Source organism: Balaenoptera borealis (assembly GCF_965194805.1).
Source record: "Balaenoptera borealis genome assembly, chromosome: 1".
NCBI lineage: Eukaryota > Metazoa > Chordata > Mammalia > Artiodactyla > Balaenopteridae > Balaenoptera > Balaenoptera borealis.
In genome coordinates, this window is record NC_138860.1 from 27768039 (window position 1) to 27785610 (window position 17572).

The following is a 17572-nucleotide window of genomic DNA, read 5'->3' on the forward strand; positions in this document are numbered from 1 at the left end:
TTCCTGACACAGCTGGATGTGGAGTCCAGAGTGTTCCAAAGCTTGTGTTGGCCTGCTGATGTGTAGGTTCAGGTTCCAGCTGGTCACAAGGTTGGTGCTGGTCCACTGGGTCCCCAGGTTGTGGGCAGTGGTTGTCCTGTGGTTGTCCTGTGGCTAGTGTCTTCCCACTGGTGGGTGAGGCTGGTCCCAAGGCTAGAGCAGGCTTTCTGGTGGCTGGTGCCTGCTCATTGGTGGTAGAGCTGCATCCTGGTGTCTCTGGCTACAAGGCCTTGGGGGCTCCAGGTTTAATGCTTGAGCTCTGGTGTGTGGGTCCAGGTCCTGGACCCTCTGATGGGCAGGGCTGTGTCCAGAAGTGGCTGTGGGCTCTGGGGGTCTTAAGGAAGCCTGTCTGCTGGTGGGCAGGGCTGTGTCCCCACCTAGTTAGTTGCTTGGTCCAAGGCATCCCAGTAGTGGTGGCTACAGGCTGTTGGGCATGGGCAGGGTTGGGTCCTGAAGCTAATAAACTAGAGGGAGAATTCCAAAATGATGCTTGCCAGCACCAAGGTCCATGTGGTAGAAAGAGCTCTCAAAAATGGCTGTGGCCAGTGTCTGTGTCCCCAGCATGAGCTCCATTTTACTCCTGCCTCTCCAGGAGACTCTCCAAGATCAGCAGGTAGGTGTGACCCAGGATCCTTTCAAATTACAACTTCTGCTCTGGGTCCTGGAGCATGTGACATTTTCTGGGTCTCTATTTCCCACAGCTCTCCAGAACTCCTGAAAGTAAGCCCCACTGGCCTTCAAACCCAAATGTTCTGGGGAGTCATCATCTGGTGCTGGGGAGCACAATGTGGGGTTCAGACTGCTCACTCCTTGGGGAGAACCTCTGCAATTATAATTAGTCTCCTGTTTGTGGGCTGCCCAGAGACATGGGACTTGAGTATACTGTGACTCTGTCCCTCCTACCAGTCTCATTGTTGTTCCTCCTTTATATCTTTAGTTGTAGATCTTTTCTGGCAGGTTCTGGTCTTTTTCATCAATAGTTGTTCTGTAAATAGTTGTAATTTTGGTGTGCTTGTGAGAGTAGTGAGCTCAGGTCCTTCTACTCTGTCATTTTGTCTGAGTTCACCTGTTATATTTTGAATTTGCTTTTTAAAAAGTCTAGATAAATTCACAGGAACTTGTTAATAGTGGGTTATCTGAGAAATGGAAATAGTGAAGGCTGAGGACCTTTAACTTCATATCTCATATACTTATAAACTGTTTAAACTTTTTATTTCAGCATTTCTGAATGGCTTTCAGTACAATATTCAAACTTTAAGGTCCTCTAAAGTCTATCCCCAATTTATCATTCTGACCTTATCTTCTTTTCACTATGGTCTTTTAAAAACACAAATATCCTGCTTCTCTCTTGCTTAAAACTCTTTAGAACCCCCTAGGGCCTTAGAAGAAGGTCCAATTTCTTCATACGACTTTTGAAGTCTTTAATAATCTGGACTCTATTTCTCCAGAAGAGACTCATCCCTTTTCTCTCTGCAGAACTCTGTTTCAGCAGTTTATCATCTTTCAAGTTCTGGAAAGTATCCTGTCATCTCTGTCTCTGGGTCACTGGGCACACCAATCCCATCAATTGTCTTCACTGTCTAACCCTGGCTTATTCAGCAGATCTCAGTTTAGATACCACTTCCCTACCTCAAGGTAGCCTTCCCTACTTCCATGTCTCCCAATTTGGGTAAGGTACTCAATCTGTGTGTTTCCATAGCATCCTATATTGTCTCTATCATAGAATTAAACATGTTGCTCTATTTGCATGTTAACTTGTCTTTATTCTATGCAATTTTGTAAACTCTGGGAGGGTGGGAATTGTGTTCAAATTACCACTATATCTCCAACCCCTAGCAGAATGCCTCACAAATAGTGGTGCTCAATGAATATTTTTCAATTATTTATTCCAAAAAGTACTTATTATATACTGTTCTAGATATTGTGGGTAAAGCAGCAAATATAACGAAGTCATGCAGAACTTTTTTTTTGGTGGAAGATTCAGCTACAAATAAGTACACATATCATTTGTTAGGTGATGATAAGTGCTGTGAACAAAATAAAGAAGTGTAAGTGGCAGAGCAGGGGAGTTAGGTCAGGGTCAGGGAAGAGCTCTCTGATAAGGTGACATTTGGACTTAGACCTGAATTAAGTATAAGAGTTATGTAGATATCAAAGTGAGGAATATTCTTGGCAGTAGATATCCAGGGAAACAGTAGATATCCAAGGAATAGCAAAGAGGCCAGTCTGGCTAAGTAACACTGAACAAAGGGTCGAGGGATAGGAGATGACATCAGAGTCCTGGGCCAGATCACATATTGTTTTTCAGGTGATGCTAAAGGTTTTAGATTTTATTCTGAGTGATATAAGAAGCCAAATGAGGGTTTTAAGCAGAGGAATAATATGATTTTACATATATTTTCAAAGGCTCACTCTGGCTGCTAGGTGATGTGGACTCAAGGATAAAAGATGAGAGGCCACTTAAAAATCTCTTGTATGTACGGGCTAGAGAGGATAGGGGCTTGAACTGGAGTGGGAATGGTGAAAAAAGGTTAGATATTAGATACACTTTTTAGATATAGCCAACAGGATTTGATAATGGCTTGGTTGTGGGATGTAAAAGGGGAGGATTCAAGGATGAGGTGATGGTTTGTGGCTGGAAGAAAAGAAGTGCTGTTTACTCGATAGGGGAGAACTAGGGAAGAAGCAGGTTGAAGTGTGGGTGAGGGAAACAAGGATTCAGTTTTGGGTATGTTAGTCTGAGATGCCCACTAGTCATCCAAGTGAAGGTATCAAGAAGGTAGTAGGAAATAGTAGTTTGGAGTTCAGGCTAGGGGTCATGGATGGAGGGCAAAGAATGAATGTAAATAGAGTTCAGAAGATGTCTGAGAACCAAACCCTGAGGTAATTCTTCATTTAGGAATTAAGAAGATGAGAATGGAAAAGAGGCTGAGGAGGAATAGCTAGTGAAGTAGGAGGAAGACCAAAAAAGTGATACCCTAAAATTCAGTGAAAAAAAAAGTGTTTCAAGAAAAAGGCCATGTTGAATTGTTTCAAATGCTGCTGCCAGATCATGAAAGATGACTGAAAATTTGCCACTGGATTAGAAAAGTGGAAGTCATTGAAACTCTTGATAAGGGCAGTTTCTGAGAAAATTTGATTAGAGCAGATTCAAGAGAGAATTAGAGGAAAGAGGAAAAAGTAAAACTAGGCAATACTTCCTTGGAGTTTTGTTGTAAAGGGGAGCAGCAAAACTGGATGGTTGAGAGTTGAAGGATGATATGGGGTCAAGAAAGACTAATTACAAATTACAGTGATATCTACTTTAAATTTCATGGTTAATTTATCTCCTAACTAGATTCCTTGAGGATTAAACTTTCTATTTCTTTGCATTTCCTATAATGTTTAGTACACTACCTCAGGAATAATAACATGAAGAATAACTACTATTAATTGAAGGTTTACCACTTGCCAGGTATTATTCTAAGCATTTTATATACAATCCCTTATCTAATCAACACGACAGTCCTATATTCTAGATTAGAAAACTGAGGCTTGGAAATGTTAAATTACATGTTCATGGACTTGAAAACAGATCTATTTAACTCTACAACACCTGTTATAGATTAATTGAATTGTGTCCCCTCAAAAAAGATGTGTCGAACTTCTAACTCCAAATACTACTTCAGAATGTAACAATATTTGGAAATAGGGTCATTATAGATATAATTATTTAAGATGAGGTCATACTGGAATAGGGTTGGCCCTGGTGTCCTTATAACAAGATGACCATGTGAAGACACAAGAATTCTATGTGATGACACAGGCAGCAATTGGAATGATGCAGCTGCAAGCCAAGGAATGACAAGGTTTGCCAGCAAGTCACTAGAAGCTAGGAAAGATTCCCTAGCTTTCAGAGGGAGTATGGCCCTGCCAACACTTTGAATGTGGACTTCTAGCCTTTAGAACTGAGACAATAAATTTCTGCTGTTTTAAGTTTGTACCATTTTATGGTACTTTGTTATCGGAGCCCTAGGAAATGAATACAACAACACATACATTGAAAATGCATATGTAAGTTGCATATGTATCTGCTGATTGACCAAAATGAACCTCTGAAAAAAGAATCTGAGTTTGCCATTTTGCTTTGTGAGATCCTACTTAACATTAATAGAATTTTAAAGATTAATAGAATTTTAAAAGTGGTAAAACAGCACCTTTATCAAAAGCACCATATATTAATCCATTAAAATTATTACATCTTCATAAGCAAGATATCTTACGAAATCTAGAATAATTTTTGCAGAATGAGAATACCTTACCCATAAAAACATCATGAATAGTGCTGTTATGTGATAATCTTGATAGATTTCCAAATTCTGTAGGTGTTTGTAAAACTCCAGTATCTGTGAAATTATGATAATAATAGTAGATCCTATGTTTGTCCCATAGTATTAATTCTGGCATTGCTGAATATATAAAATTTGGAATTAAAAAAGTGTCAGTAGTGACATCTAATGCAAAGTCTTGGAATACCCACTGTTCTGTATCTTCATTGTATATCACTAGGTAAATCGTTTTGATGATGTTACATGTAATGCAGTAATTTAATAACAAGGCAAGTTCCAAAGGGTGTCCTGTATACTCAACATTGTGTATAGTCAGAGTAGCAGCTGATGACATATTTAGAAGTTCTTTCAGTTTTTCAGTAGTTATTATTTTAACAAATTTAAGCAAAGCATATCCAAGATAAACCTCATTTTCTGTCCAGATTGCCATGCTGCTTCTTCTTCCTTTATCCTGTGACAAAATTGAAAATAATTAGACAATCTTTGATTTTAGGGACAGTGTTAGCAGTTCCCATCTTCTAATTTGCTACATTTAAAAATAAAACAGTAACTACTAAGGTTTAATTTTTATTATATTTATGACTAATACTTCAGACATAGAAATATATTACATGAAAACATATTACACGTAAGCATAAAAATAAATATTCAGTAATTTTATTATTTTATATACTTTTCCTATCAGTAGAAATAATTATTCTTAATTCCCTTTTAAATCCTCAAAGAGCATCAACCTTCTCTTTTCTTATGTATTTATCCACTCTGGCCAGGAGTGCCCCTTTGACGCTGATGTTTACTAAGGTCAAGATATAAGGACACTTACATAGACAGAGGAATGGATAAAGAAGATGTAGTACATATATACAATGGAATATTACTCAGCCATTAAAAAGAATGAAATAATGCCATTTGCAGCAACACGAATGGACTGGGAGATTGTCATACTGAGTGAAGTAAGTCAGAGAAAGAGAAAATATCATATGATATTGTTTATATGCGGAATCTAAAAAAAAATGATACAAATGAACTTATTTACAAAACAGAAACAGACTCACAGATTTAGAGAACAAACTTATGGTTACCAGGGGGGAAGCATAGAGGGGAGGGATAGTTAGGGAGTTTGGGATTGACGTGTACACACTGCTATATTTAATATAAATAACCAAGGGAAAAAAAATAAGGATACTTCAAACATTATTTTTGGAATTCAAACTTCCTTGGCTAAAGAGAAGAGAGAACTTAAAACCTGAGACAAAACAATACTACCATTTTATGGACACTCTTAGAGAGGAAGGCCATGCACAGACTGCTATGTTTGAAATTCAGTGGGCATAATTTCATTCAGGGAGCCAAGGTCTCCCTTTCCCCCTGTTTCCCCTCCCCAGCTGTTTCTAATTCTTAAAGAGTTTTACTTAAAATGTAACTTTTATGTCCATGACAATCAACAGGAGTCTTTTGTGCACATCTTGTCTCCCTAAATAAATTTGTATATCTACTTAATGTACAAATATTTAGTCTATACTCAAACAGGATGTAGACAGAAATCAAACTGATAATTTTAAAAAAGAGACCATTTGGGGTAAAAAGACATTTTACCAAACAAGGATTCAATTTAAAGCCTAGAACTTCTGTTGCTAAAAATGAGTGTGAAACAATTCTCAAAAGGGAAATAGATTAGAAACAAAATGATGAGCCCTTTATAGAAAAGGCACAGCTATTCTCACTATTCTTGGCAGAGGGATGGGAAGGGGAATTTGTCATAAACACTATAGATGGGAATTCCAATTAGCCCCAGACATGGAATGAGATTTCACCCACCCAAAACTCTTTCCTATAGATCTTCACTTAGTGCTTGGGTACAGTAAGCCAAGGTCTTGGGGCAAAGCAGGAAAGCTGAGTAATCCCTCTGATGCATTCAGGGTCTCTCCCATATATAAAGCAGTAACCTCCTGAAGATGGGGAGGGGGCAGGCAGCAAGGCAGCAAAGTTGAGAGAAATCCATTAGCATTCTGGATGCTCAGCTACCATACACAGGGAGTAGGATAAACTGAGAAAAACTCTCCCTCTGAGATATGTGTGGCCTTTACTGAAAGTATAAAGCAGTCTCCATGCTATATTGGGGTCAGGGAATCAGGAGAGAGAGATAGAGATCTCCCAAGGCAAGAAAACCTAGGGGCTGATGAGAGAGGAAAGAGAAATCTTCAGTGATTAAGAAAAAAAAAAAAAAAAAGCTGGCAGCTAGACTCTAGAGCAGAGATGGCTCTTCTAGGGTTTGGAAAGCTGGTGATTCAATTGTGAAATATGAAGAGATCTCTGGAATCCTGTCAGTGCTAAGACACCAGGCATGGCCAAAAAGAAAATAGCTATGATAAAACACAGAAGATCTAGTGGAAATATGGGCAACAAGAATGCAGAGATGGGGAATTACAGCCAAGATATGTAAATGATAAAAAAAAACCAGAATGGAAATGCTAGAAGTTAAAAATATGATACCAGGAATAAAGAAATTATTAGATGGATTTAAGAGTAAACTGAGAAAAGAAGAGGAAAAGAGCAATGAATTTGAAGAGAGGTTAATAGCTTGTAACCAAACTGAAATACAAAGAAGAAAAGCAGAGTTGAAAAAAAATTAACAGGTCATCTGAGATCTGTGGGACTATATTAAATGGTCTCATATATATGTTTTTGGAATCCAAGAAGAAGAGGAAAAAGAGAATGGTGCTGAAAAAGTATTTGAAGAAATAATGTCCAAGAACACCAAAAATTAATGAAAGACATAATCCCAGAAATCCAAGAAGTTCAATTGAACCTCAAACAGGATAAATACAAAAGAAATTACACTTGGGCACATAATAAAAGTGCCGAAAACCAAAGATAAAAGGAAAACTGTAAAGAAGCAACAAGTAAAAAGACACATTATATATTTGAGAACAGTAACATGAATAATGACTCACTTCTTACCAAAAATGATGAAAGCCATAAGATAATGGAATGATATCTTTATAAATTCCTTTAAAAACAATTGAAAAACAACAAAAACCACCTGTCATCCTATAATTCTGTATTGAGTGGAAAATGTCCTTCAAAAATGAAGGCAAAAAAATAAAGACACTTTGATACAGATAAATGCTGAGAGAACCTGCAATACAAGAAATTTTAAAGACGTTCTTCAGGTTGAAGGGAAATGAAACCAGGAGGAACACTGGATGTGCAGACAGAAATAAAGTGCACACAGGAAGGTATATATAAAAAACTTATTTTGCTATCAGTTTATATCTATATATCTTTATCACAATTGACTTTTTAAAGCAAAAATATTAACAAGGTATTTTGGGATTTATAGCATATTTAGAAATAAATATGAGACCAGAGTACAAAGGATGGGTGGGGTATAAATGGAGTTGTATAGTTATAAGGTTTTTACACTGTTGTGAAGTAAGTTTTATTTAAATTTAGATTCTGATAAATTAAAGATGATTATTGTAAAGTCAAGTGCAACTACTAAAAAATAATTTTGAATTAAAAAAATCAATATAGGAGACAACATAGAAATACTGAAAAATACATGATTCATCCAGAGGAAGACAAGAAACAAAGGAACAAAGAACAAGAGGCATTAATAGAAAACAAATGCCAAGATGGTAGACTTAACCCCAACCTTAGCAATAGTTATATTAAATTTAAGTGAACTAACTATTAAAATTTGAAGGCAGATATTGTCACACTGGAGAAAAAGCAAGACCCTATATGCAGTTTACAAGAAATATAAAGTCACAGACAGGTTGATAGTAAAATAATAGAAAAACTTACATCATATAAGCATGAAACATAAGAAAGCTAGTGCATCTATATTATTATATATAAATAAAACCAAATGAAATATCACTTCACACCTGCTAAAAGAGTTTAAATAATAATGACTGGACACACTAAAGGTTGGAGAGGGTGAGATGTGGAAGTAAATGAAAAAAGGCAGCTATAAATAATTTATAATGTCTTAATTACTATAGCTTTATAATAAATTTTGATACATGGTAGAAGAAATCCTTTGCCCCAACCCTCTCCTAACCCTCAGCCCTTTACTCCATCATATACCTTTTAGAATCATTTTCTGATTTCCACAAAGTAACACTGCATCAAATCTATAGATAAGTTTAGGAAGGATTTAAAAATTTTAAAATATTCTGCATTCCAACCAAGATCTCATACATTTTTAGTGGCATTTATTTCTAGATAAGTTTTTTGTTCTACCCTGAATTGCCATATGACTTTTAGAATCAAATTCTCAATTTCTATAGAAGTCTGCTAGGATTTAAATTGAAGTTGTGCTGCATTTCTCAAGAATTGACATTTTAACAATATTGATTTTTTTCCACCTATGAACATGATACATCTGCCCATGTAAGTCTTTTACTTTGCTCAATAATGTATGCAGTTTTTACGTGTATATATTTGCACATCTTTTTTCAGATTTACCCCTAAGTATTTAATATTTTTGAATCTATTTTAAACAGTATTTTTTAAAATTTCAATTTATGATTGTTCATTTATATGTTTATATATTTCATATACAAAATTAACTTGTTATATTTCATATAAAAATGAAATTGATTTTTATACATTGATCGTGTACACTGCAATCTGGTAAACACACTTATTAGCCCTGATAGCTTTTTGAAAAATAGATTTCATAAGCTTTTCTACATCTAATAATGTTTGAATAAAGACACTTTCCTTTTCAATATAGATTCCTTTTACTTGTTTCTTAATTCATTGCACCTGTTAGAACTGTCAGTACAATGTTGAATAGAAGTGGTGTGGGCAAACATTCTCACCTTGTTCTTTATTTTAAGCAAGAAAGGGAAGAAAGAAACAAAGGAACAAATGGTGTTAATAGAAAACAAATACCAAATGGTAAGTTTAACCAACAACAGCAATAATTACATTAAATCTGAGCAGACTAAATAGTCTTTTACCATTATACAATGCTATCTTAAAGTTTTTCATAAAGGTTCCTTGTTAAGTTGAGAAAGTTCTCTTTTATTCTTTTTTTTTCTTTTATTCTTAATTTGCTGATTTTTAAAATCAATTGTGTATGTTGGATTTTGTCAAATGCTTTTATGCACCTATTGAGGTGATCATATAGTTTTTCTTTTGTTATTTTCTAATAAGGTGAATTACGTTGATTGAGTTTCTCTTGTAAATCATTCTTTCATTCCTAAGATAAATCCCACTTGGTCATGATGTATTTTCCTTTTTATATATTTTTGGACCTGATTTACTAAAACTTTGTTTATAAGTTTTAAATCTTTGTTTATAAGAGATATTGGTCTGCAGTTTTATATTCTTGTAATGTGTTATTCTTGGTTGTGGTATCACATAATGCTGGCCTCATAGAATAAATTGGGAATTGTCCCCCCCCTTCAATTTTCTGAAAGAGTTAAGAAATGGTGTCATTTATTTTAAAAATATATCATAGAACTCACTGGTGAAATACTCTTGGCCTAAAGTTTTCTTTGTGGGAAGGTTTTTAAATAACAAATTCAATTTCTTTAATTGATACAGGGGTATTCATGTTACCTATTTGTCTTAGGGAAGCTTTGGTAGTTTGTGTAAATTTGTTTTAACTTTGTATTTAAAGTTGTTTAACATGGCCCCACTGTGAAACAGGTTGGCACCAGCAAAGAGCTCACCTGATCCATGCAGATGGCTACACAGAAACCCAGCCCTGTCCTCCAATGGGCTGCAGAAGCCCCATACCCATTGGGCCACACAGCTAACTGAGCAGGAAGCCTACCCTGCTCTCCAGTGGGCCCACAGCCACCACCCAAAGAGCAGCCTCACAGCCAACTTGGCGAGGTGCCAGGCCCACTGACCAGCACACTCATAGTAGTCAGCCCCACCACAACAGAAGTGTGTATTCAGCCTACATCAGGGCTACCACTAAAGCATATAGTTCTGGTGACCAGAGGGGTGTGCTGCTGGGCCCCATAGAATGTCTCCTATGTAAAGCCACTTCTATAAGATCAGGAAACATAACTGACCTACCTAACACATAGAAGTAAACAACAAAGAATAGGGAAAATGAGACAGAGGAATATGTTCCAAATGAAGAAACACAGCAAAATCCCAGAAATAAAATGAAGAGAAGTGGAGAAAAGCAATATATCTGATAAAGTGTTCAAGATAATGAATATAAAATGTTCAATGAATTTGGGAGAAGAATGAATGAACACAGTAAGAATTTCAACAGAGTTACAAAATATAAAAAAGAACCAAACACAGCAGAAGAATACAATAGCTGAAATTTAAAAAATAGCCTAGAAGGAATCAACAGTAGATTAGATGATACAGAGGAACAAATCAGTGATCAGGAAGACAGAGTAGTGAAAACCGCATGAACTGAACAGAAGAAAGAAAAGAATTAAAAAATGAGGATACTTTAAGAGACCTCTTGGACAACATCAGGCATACTAACACTTGCATTATTGGGGAGAAGAGAGAAGGGAGGAGAAGAGAGAAAGAAAGGGGCAGAGAATTTTTGAAGAAATAAGAGCAGAAAACTTCACTAACCTGAGAAAAGAAACAGACATTCAGGTCCAGGAAGCACAGAGAGTCCCAAACAAGATGGAGAGCAAGACAAAGTATAATTAAAATGATAAAAAATTAAAGATAAGGAGAGCATCTTAAAAGCATCAAGAGAAAAGCAACTAGTTATATACAAGGGAACTACCATAAGAGAATTACCTGACTTTTCAGGATAAATGCTACAGGCCAGAAGGGAGCGGCACAATATATTGAAAGAGATGAAAGAAAAAAATGTACAACCAAAAATACCTGGCAAGGCTATAATTTAGATTTGAAGGAGGAATAGACTTTTACAGACAAACAAAAGATAAAAGAGTTCAGCACCACTAAACTGGCTTTATAAGAAATGTTAAAGAAACTTCTCTAAATGGAAAAGAAAAGGCTACAACTAGAAATATAAAAATCGTAAAAGGATAAATCTCACTGGTAGAGGCAAACATACAGTCAAGATAGTAGATCAGCCACTTATAAAGCTATTAGGAAGGTTTAAAGATAAAAGTAGAAAAATAATCTATATCCACAATAAGTAGTTAAGGGATACATAAACAAAAAGATGTAAAAAAGACGTCAAAAACATTTAAAAAAGGGGGTGGGTAAAAAGGTAGGTTGGTTAGAATGTGCTCAATTTTAGACCATCAACTTAAAATAATCACACACCTATATATAGGTTGTTATATATGAACCTCATGGTAACTGCAAACCAAAAACCTATAATAGATACACAAAAGGAATACAAACATAACACTAAAGATAGTCATCAAATCACAAGGAAAGTGAACAAAAGAAGAAAGGAACAAAAAAGAACTACAAAAACAAGTGGAAAACAACAAAATGGCAATAAGTACATACTTATCAATATTACGTAAATGGACTAAATGCTCCAATCAAAAGACATAGAGTAGCTAAATGGATACAAAAATAAGACCCATATATAAGCTATTTACAAGAGACTCACTTCATATCTAAAGACACATGCAAATTGAAAGTGAGGGGATGGAAAAAGGTATTTCTTTCAAATGGAAATAAAAAGAAAGCTGAGGTACAATATTTATAGCAGGTAAAATAGACTTTAAAACAAAGACCATAACAAGAGACAAAGAAAGACATTACATAATGATAAAGGGATCAGTCCAAGAAGAAGATATAACTAATATCAATATATATACACCCAAAGTAGGAGCACCTAAATACATAAAGCAAATATTAACACACATAAGAGAGAAACTAACAGTAATGTAATAAAAGTGGGGACTTTAAGACCTCAGTTATATCAACAGATAGATCATCTAGACAGAAAAACAATACGGAAACCCTGGCCTTAAATGATACCTTAGACCATACGGAATTAATAGATATACATAAAACATTTCATCCCCAAATAGCAGAACACCCATTCTTTTCAAGTACACATAGAAAATTCCCCAGGATAGATCACAAGCTAGAGCAGAAAACAAGTCTCAATACACTGAAGAAGACTGAAATCATATCAAGCATCTTTCTCAACCACAATGGTATGAGACTAGAAATCAACTATAATTAAAACAAAACTGTAAAAAACATAAACACATGGAGTCTAAACAACATGCTATTAAACAACCAATGGGTTAAAGAAATAAAAGAGAAAATAAAAAATCTGGATACAAATGAAAACAAAAACACAATGATCCAAAACCTATGGGATACAGCAAAAGCAGTTCTAAGAGGGAACTTTAAAGAGATACAAGCTTACCTTGGGAAACAAGGAAAATCTCAAATGATCTAACTTTACACCAAAAAGAACTAGAAAAAGAAGAATAAACAAAGCCTGAAGTTTGTAGAAGGAAAGAAATAATGAAGATCAGGGCATAAATAAATAAAATCAGAGACTAAAAAGGCAATAGGAAAGATCAATGAAACTAAGAGTTAGCTCTCTGAAAAGATAAACAAAATTGATAAAGCTTTAGCCAGACTCATCAGAAAAAAACGCAAGATAGCCCAAATCAATAAAATTAGAAACAAAAGAGAAGTGACAACTGATACCACAGAAATAAAAAGGAGCATAAGAGATTACTATTAACAATTACACACCAATGGAATGGACAATATAGAAAAATTGGATACACTCCTAGAACTTACAACTACCCAAGAATGAATCAGGAAGAATGTATAAACAGACCAATTACCAGTAATTAATTTGAATCAGTAATTTAAAAAACTCCTAATAAACAAAAAAAATTACATGTGAATTTTATCAACATTTAAAGAAAAGTTAACATCTATCTTTCTAAAATTATTCCCAAAAATTGAAGAAGAAGGAATGGTTCTGAAGTCATTCCAAAGGTTGCATTACATGGATACCAGAAACCAAAGACACCACACAAAAAGAAAATTACAGACTAATGTCACTGATAAAAATAGATGCAAAATTCCTCAACAAAATATTAGCAAACCAAATGCAATACATTAAAAGGATCATACACCATGATCAAGTGGGATTAATCCAGGGATGTAAAAATGGTTCAATATTCAGAAATCAATCGATGTGATACACTACATTAACAAAGTGAAGAATAAAAATTATATTATGATCATCTCAATAGATGCAGAAAAAGCTTTTGACAAGATTCAGCATACTTTCATGATAAAAACTCTTAACGAAGTAGGTATAGAGGGAACATACCTCAACATAATAAACAGCATGTATGACAAACCCACAGCCAACACCAAATTCAACTGTGAAAAGCTAAAAGCATTTCTTCTAAGATCAAGAATGAGACAAGGATGCCCACTGTCACAATTTTTATTCAACGTAGTAATGGAAGCCATGGCAATCAAATATGAAAAAGAAATAGCAGGAATCCGAATTGGAAAGGAAGAAGTAAAACTGTCACTGCTTACAGGTGACATGAAACTATACATAGAAAATCCTATAGACTACTGACTCCACCAAACAGACAAACAAACAAACAAAACCTCCCCCCAAAACACCAGAAAACAAAAACCATTACAACTAATAAATAAATTCAGTAAAGTTGCAGGAAGCAAAATTAATATAAAGAAACCTGTTGCTTTTCTATACACTAATAATGAACTATCAGAAAGAGAAACTAAGAAAACAATCCCATTTACAATTGCATAAAAAGATTAAATATCTAGGAATAAATCTAACCAAAAAGGTCAAGACTTGAAAAATATTAGACACTGATGAAAAAACTTGAAGACAACACAAACATTGGAAAGATATACCATGCTTATGGATTGGAAGAATTAATGTTGTTAAAATGACCACATTATGCAAGGCAATATATAGATTCAACGCAATCCATATCAAAATACCAATGGCTAACACAACATTGTAAGTCAACTACACTCCAATAAAATTTAAGAAACATTAAAAAAATTGCCAATGGCATTTTTTTACAGAACAAGTAATTCTAAAATTTGTATGAAAATACAAAGTACCCCAAATAGCCAAAACAATCATAAGAACAAAGCTGGAGGAATTATGCTCCCTGATTTCAAACACTACTACATAGCTACAGTCATCAGAACAGTATGGTACTGGCACAGAAACAGACACAGAGATAAACAGAACAGAATAGAGGACCCCAAAATAACCCACATTTATATGATCAATTAATCTAAGACACAGGAGACAAGAATATACAATGGGGAAAAGACAGCCTCTTCAGTAAATGGTGTTGGCAAAACTGTACAGCAACATACAAAAAAATCAAACTCACATACAATCTCATACCACATATAAAAATAAACCCAAAATGGATGAAGATTTAAATATAAGACCAGAAACTGTAAAACTCCTAGAAGAAAACACAGTCAGTATGCTCTATGACATGGATTTTAGCATTATTTTGGGAGATCTGTCTCCTCAGGCAAGGGCAACAAAAACAAAAGCAAACAAATGGTACTACATCAAACTAAAAAGCTTTTGCACAGTAAAGAAAACTATAAACAAAAGTAAAATGCAGCCTACTGAATAGGAGAAGATGTTTGCCTATTATATATCCAATAAGGGATTAATATCCAAAATATGTTAAGAAATCATACAACTCAACATCATAAAACAAATAATTAAAAAATGGATGGAGAACCTGATTAGACATTTTTCCAAGGGAGACACAGAGATGGGCAACAGACACATGAAAGGTGCTCAGCATCACTAATCATAAGGGAAATGCAAATTAACACCAAAATGAGATAATACCTCATAACTGTCGGAATGGCTATAGTTTAAAAGACAACAATAAGTGTTGGTGAGGATGTGGAGAAAAGGGAACCTTGTGTAGTGTTGGCAGCATTGTAAATTGGTGCAGTTACTATGGAAAACAGTATAGAGGTTCTCAAAAAGTTAAAAATAGTACTGCAATATGATCCAGCAATTTCATTTCTGGGTATTTACACAAAGAAAACAAAATCACTAATTTGAAAAGATATATACACACCAATGTTCATTGCAGCATTATTTGTAATAGCCAAGATTTGAAAGCAGTTTAAGTGTCCATGGATAGATGAATAGATAAAAAAAGATGTGACATAATCATAAAATAATATAATGGAAAATTGCTCTGCCATAAACAGAATGAAATCTTGCTATTTGTAAAACATGGATGCATCTAGAGGGTACACTAAGTGAAATAAGTCAGATTAAGATAAATACTGTATGATCTTACTTATGTGTGAAATCTAAAAAACAAAACAAACAAACACAACAAGATAGAAATAGACCCAGAAATACAGAGAACAAACTGGTAGTTCTGGGGTGTGGGTCATGGAGGGGGGACTATGAAACAGATTAAGGGGGTTAGGAGGTAGAAACCTCTGGTTATAAAATAAATAAGTCACAGGGGTGTAATAGATAGCATAAAGGATATGTCAATAATATTGTAATAACTTGTATGGGGACAGATGGTTAGTTACTAGACTTATTGTGGTGAAAATTTCATAATGTATGCAAATGTCAAATCACTAAGTTGTACACCTGAAAGTAACATAATGTTGTACATCGACTATATTTCAACTTAAAAAAATTGTTTAAAACATTCTTTATTAAAATTAATTTTTATTGGAGTATAGTTGCATTACAATGTTGTGTTAGTTTCTGATGTACAGCAAAGTGAATCAGCTATACATATAAATATATCCCTTCCTTTTTGGATTTCCTTCCCATTTAGGTCACCACAGAGCAATGAGTAGAGTTCCCTGTGCTATACAGTAGATTCTCATTAGTTATCTATTTTATACATAGTAGTGTATATATGTCAATCCCAATCTCCCAATTCATCCCCTTCCCTTCCCCTCTTTGTGTCCATATGTTTGTTCTCTATGTCTGTGTCTCTATTTCTGTTTGCAAATTGGTTAATCTGTACAAATTTTCTAGATTCCACACATATGCATTAATATAGGATATTTGTTTTTCTCCTTTTGACTTACTTCACTCCGTATGACAGTCTCTAGGTCTATCCATGTCTCTGCAAATGGCATAATTTTGTTCCTTCTTATGGCTGAGTAATATTCCATTGTATATATATACAACATCTTCTTTATCCATTCCTCTGTTGACGGACATTTAGGTTGCTTCCATGTCCTGGCTATTGTAAATAGTGTTGCAATGAACACTGGGGTGCATGTACCTTTTCGAATTATGGTTTTCTCAGCCCAGTAGTGGGATTGCTGGGTCATATGGTAGTTCTATTTTTAGTTTTCTTAAGGAACCTCCATACTGTTCTCCATAGTGGCTGTATCAATTTACTCTCCCACCAAGAGTGCAAGAGAATTCCCTTTTCTCCAAACCCTCTCCAGCATTTGTTGTTTGTAGATTTTCTGATGATGCTCATTCTGACTTGTACCTCATTGTAGATTTTGTTTGCATTTCTCTAATAATTAGTGATGTTGAGCATCTTTTCATGTGCGTCTTGGTCATCTGTATGTCTTCTTTGGAGAAATGTCAATTTAGGTCTTCTGCCAATTTTCTAATTGGGTTGTTTTTTTGATATTGAGCTGTTTGTATATTTTGGAGATTAATCCCTTGTCAGTTTCTTCACTTGCAAGTATTTTCTCCCATTCTGAGGGTTTTCTTTTCATCTTGTTTATGGTTTCCTTTGCTGTGCAAAAGCTTTTAAGTTTCATTAGGTCCCATTTGTTTATTTTTGTTTTTATTTTCATTAATCTAGGAGATGGGTCAAAAAAGATCTTGCTGTGATTTATGTCAAAGAGTATTCTGCCTACGTTTTCTAGGAGTTTTATAGTGTCTGGCCTTACATTTAGGTCATTAATCCATTTTGAGTTTATTTTTGTGTATGGTGTTAGGGAGTGTTCTAATTTCATTCTTTTACATGTAGCTGTCCAATTTTCCCAGCACCACTTATTGAAGAGACTGTCTTTTTTCTGTCGTATATTCTTGCCTCCTTTGTCATTGATTAGGTGACCATATGTGTGTGGGTTTATCTCTGGGCTTTCTATTCTGTTCCATTGATTTATATATCTGTCTTTGTGTCAGTACCATACTGTCTTGATTACTGTAGCTTTGTAGTATAGTCTGAAAAACATTCTTTTCTTACCTTATAATAGCAGTAGACTTGGTAGTGAGTCCACTTCTTTCAATCCTAATATTGGTAATT

General features: G+C 34.8%; 1 protein-coding gene across 1 annotated transcript in view; it reads right to left on the reverse strand.

Moving 5' to 3' along the window:
- CATSPERE (catsper channel auxiliary subunit epsilon) overlaps window positions 1-17572 on the reverse strand; it is a 422009-nt gene that overhangs the window by 255681 nt on the left and 148756 nt on the right. Inside the window, exon 10 of the mRNA XM_082341607.1 lies at window positions 4341-4811. Coding sequence (XP_082197733.1) covers window positions 4341-4811 — 471 coding nt within the window. The remainder of the gene's footprint in view (window positions 1-4340; window positions 4812-17572) is intronic.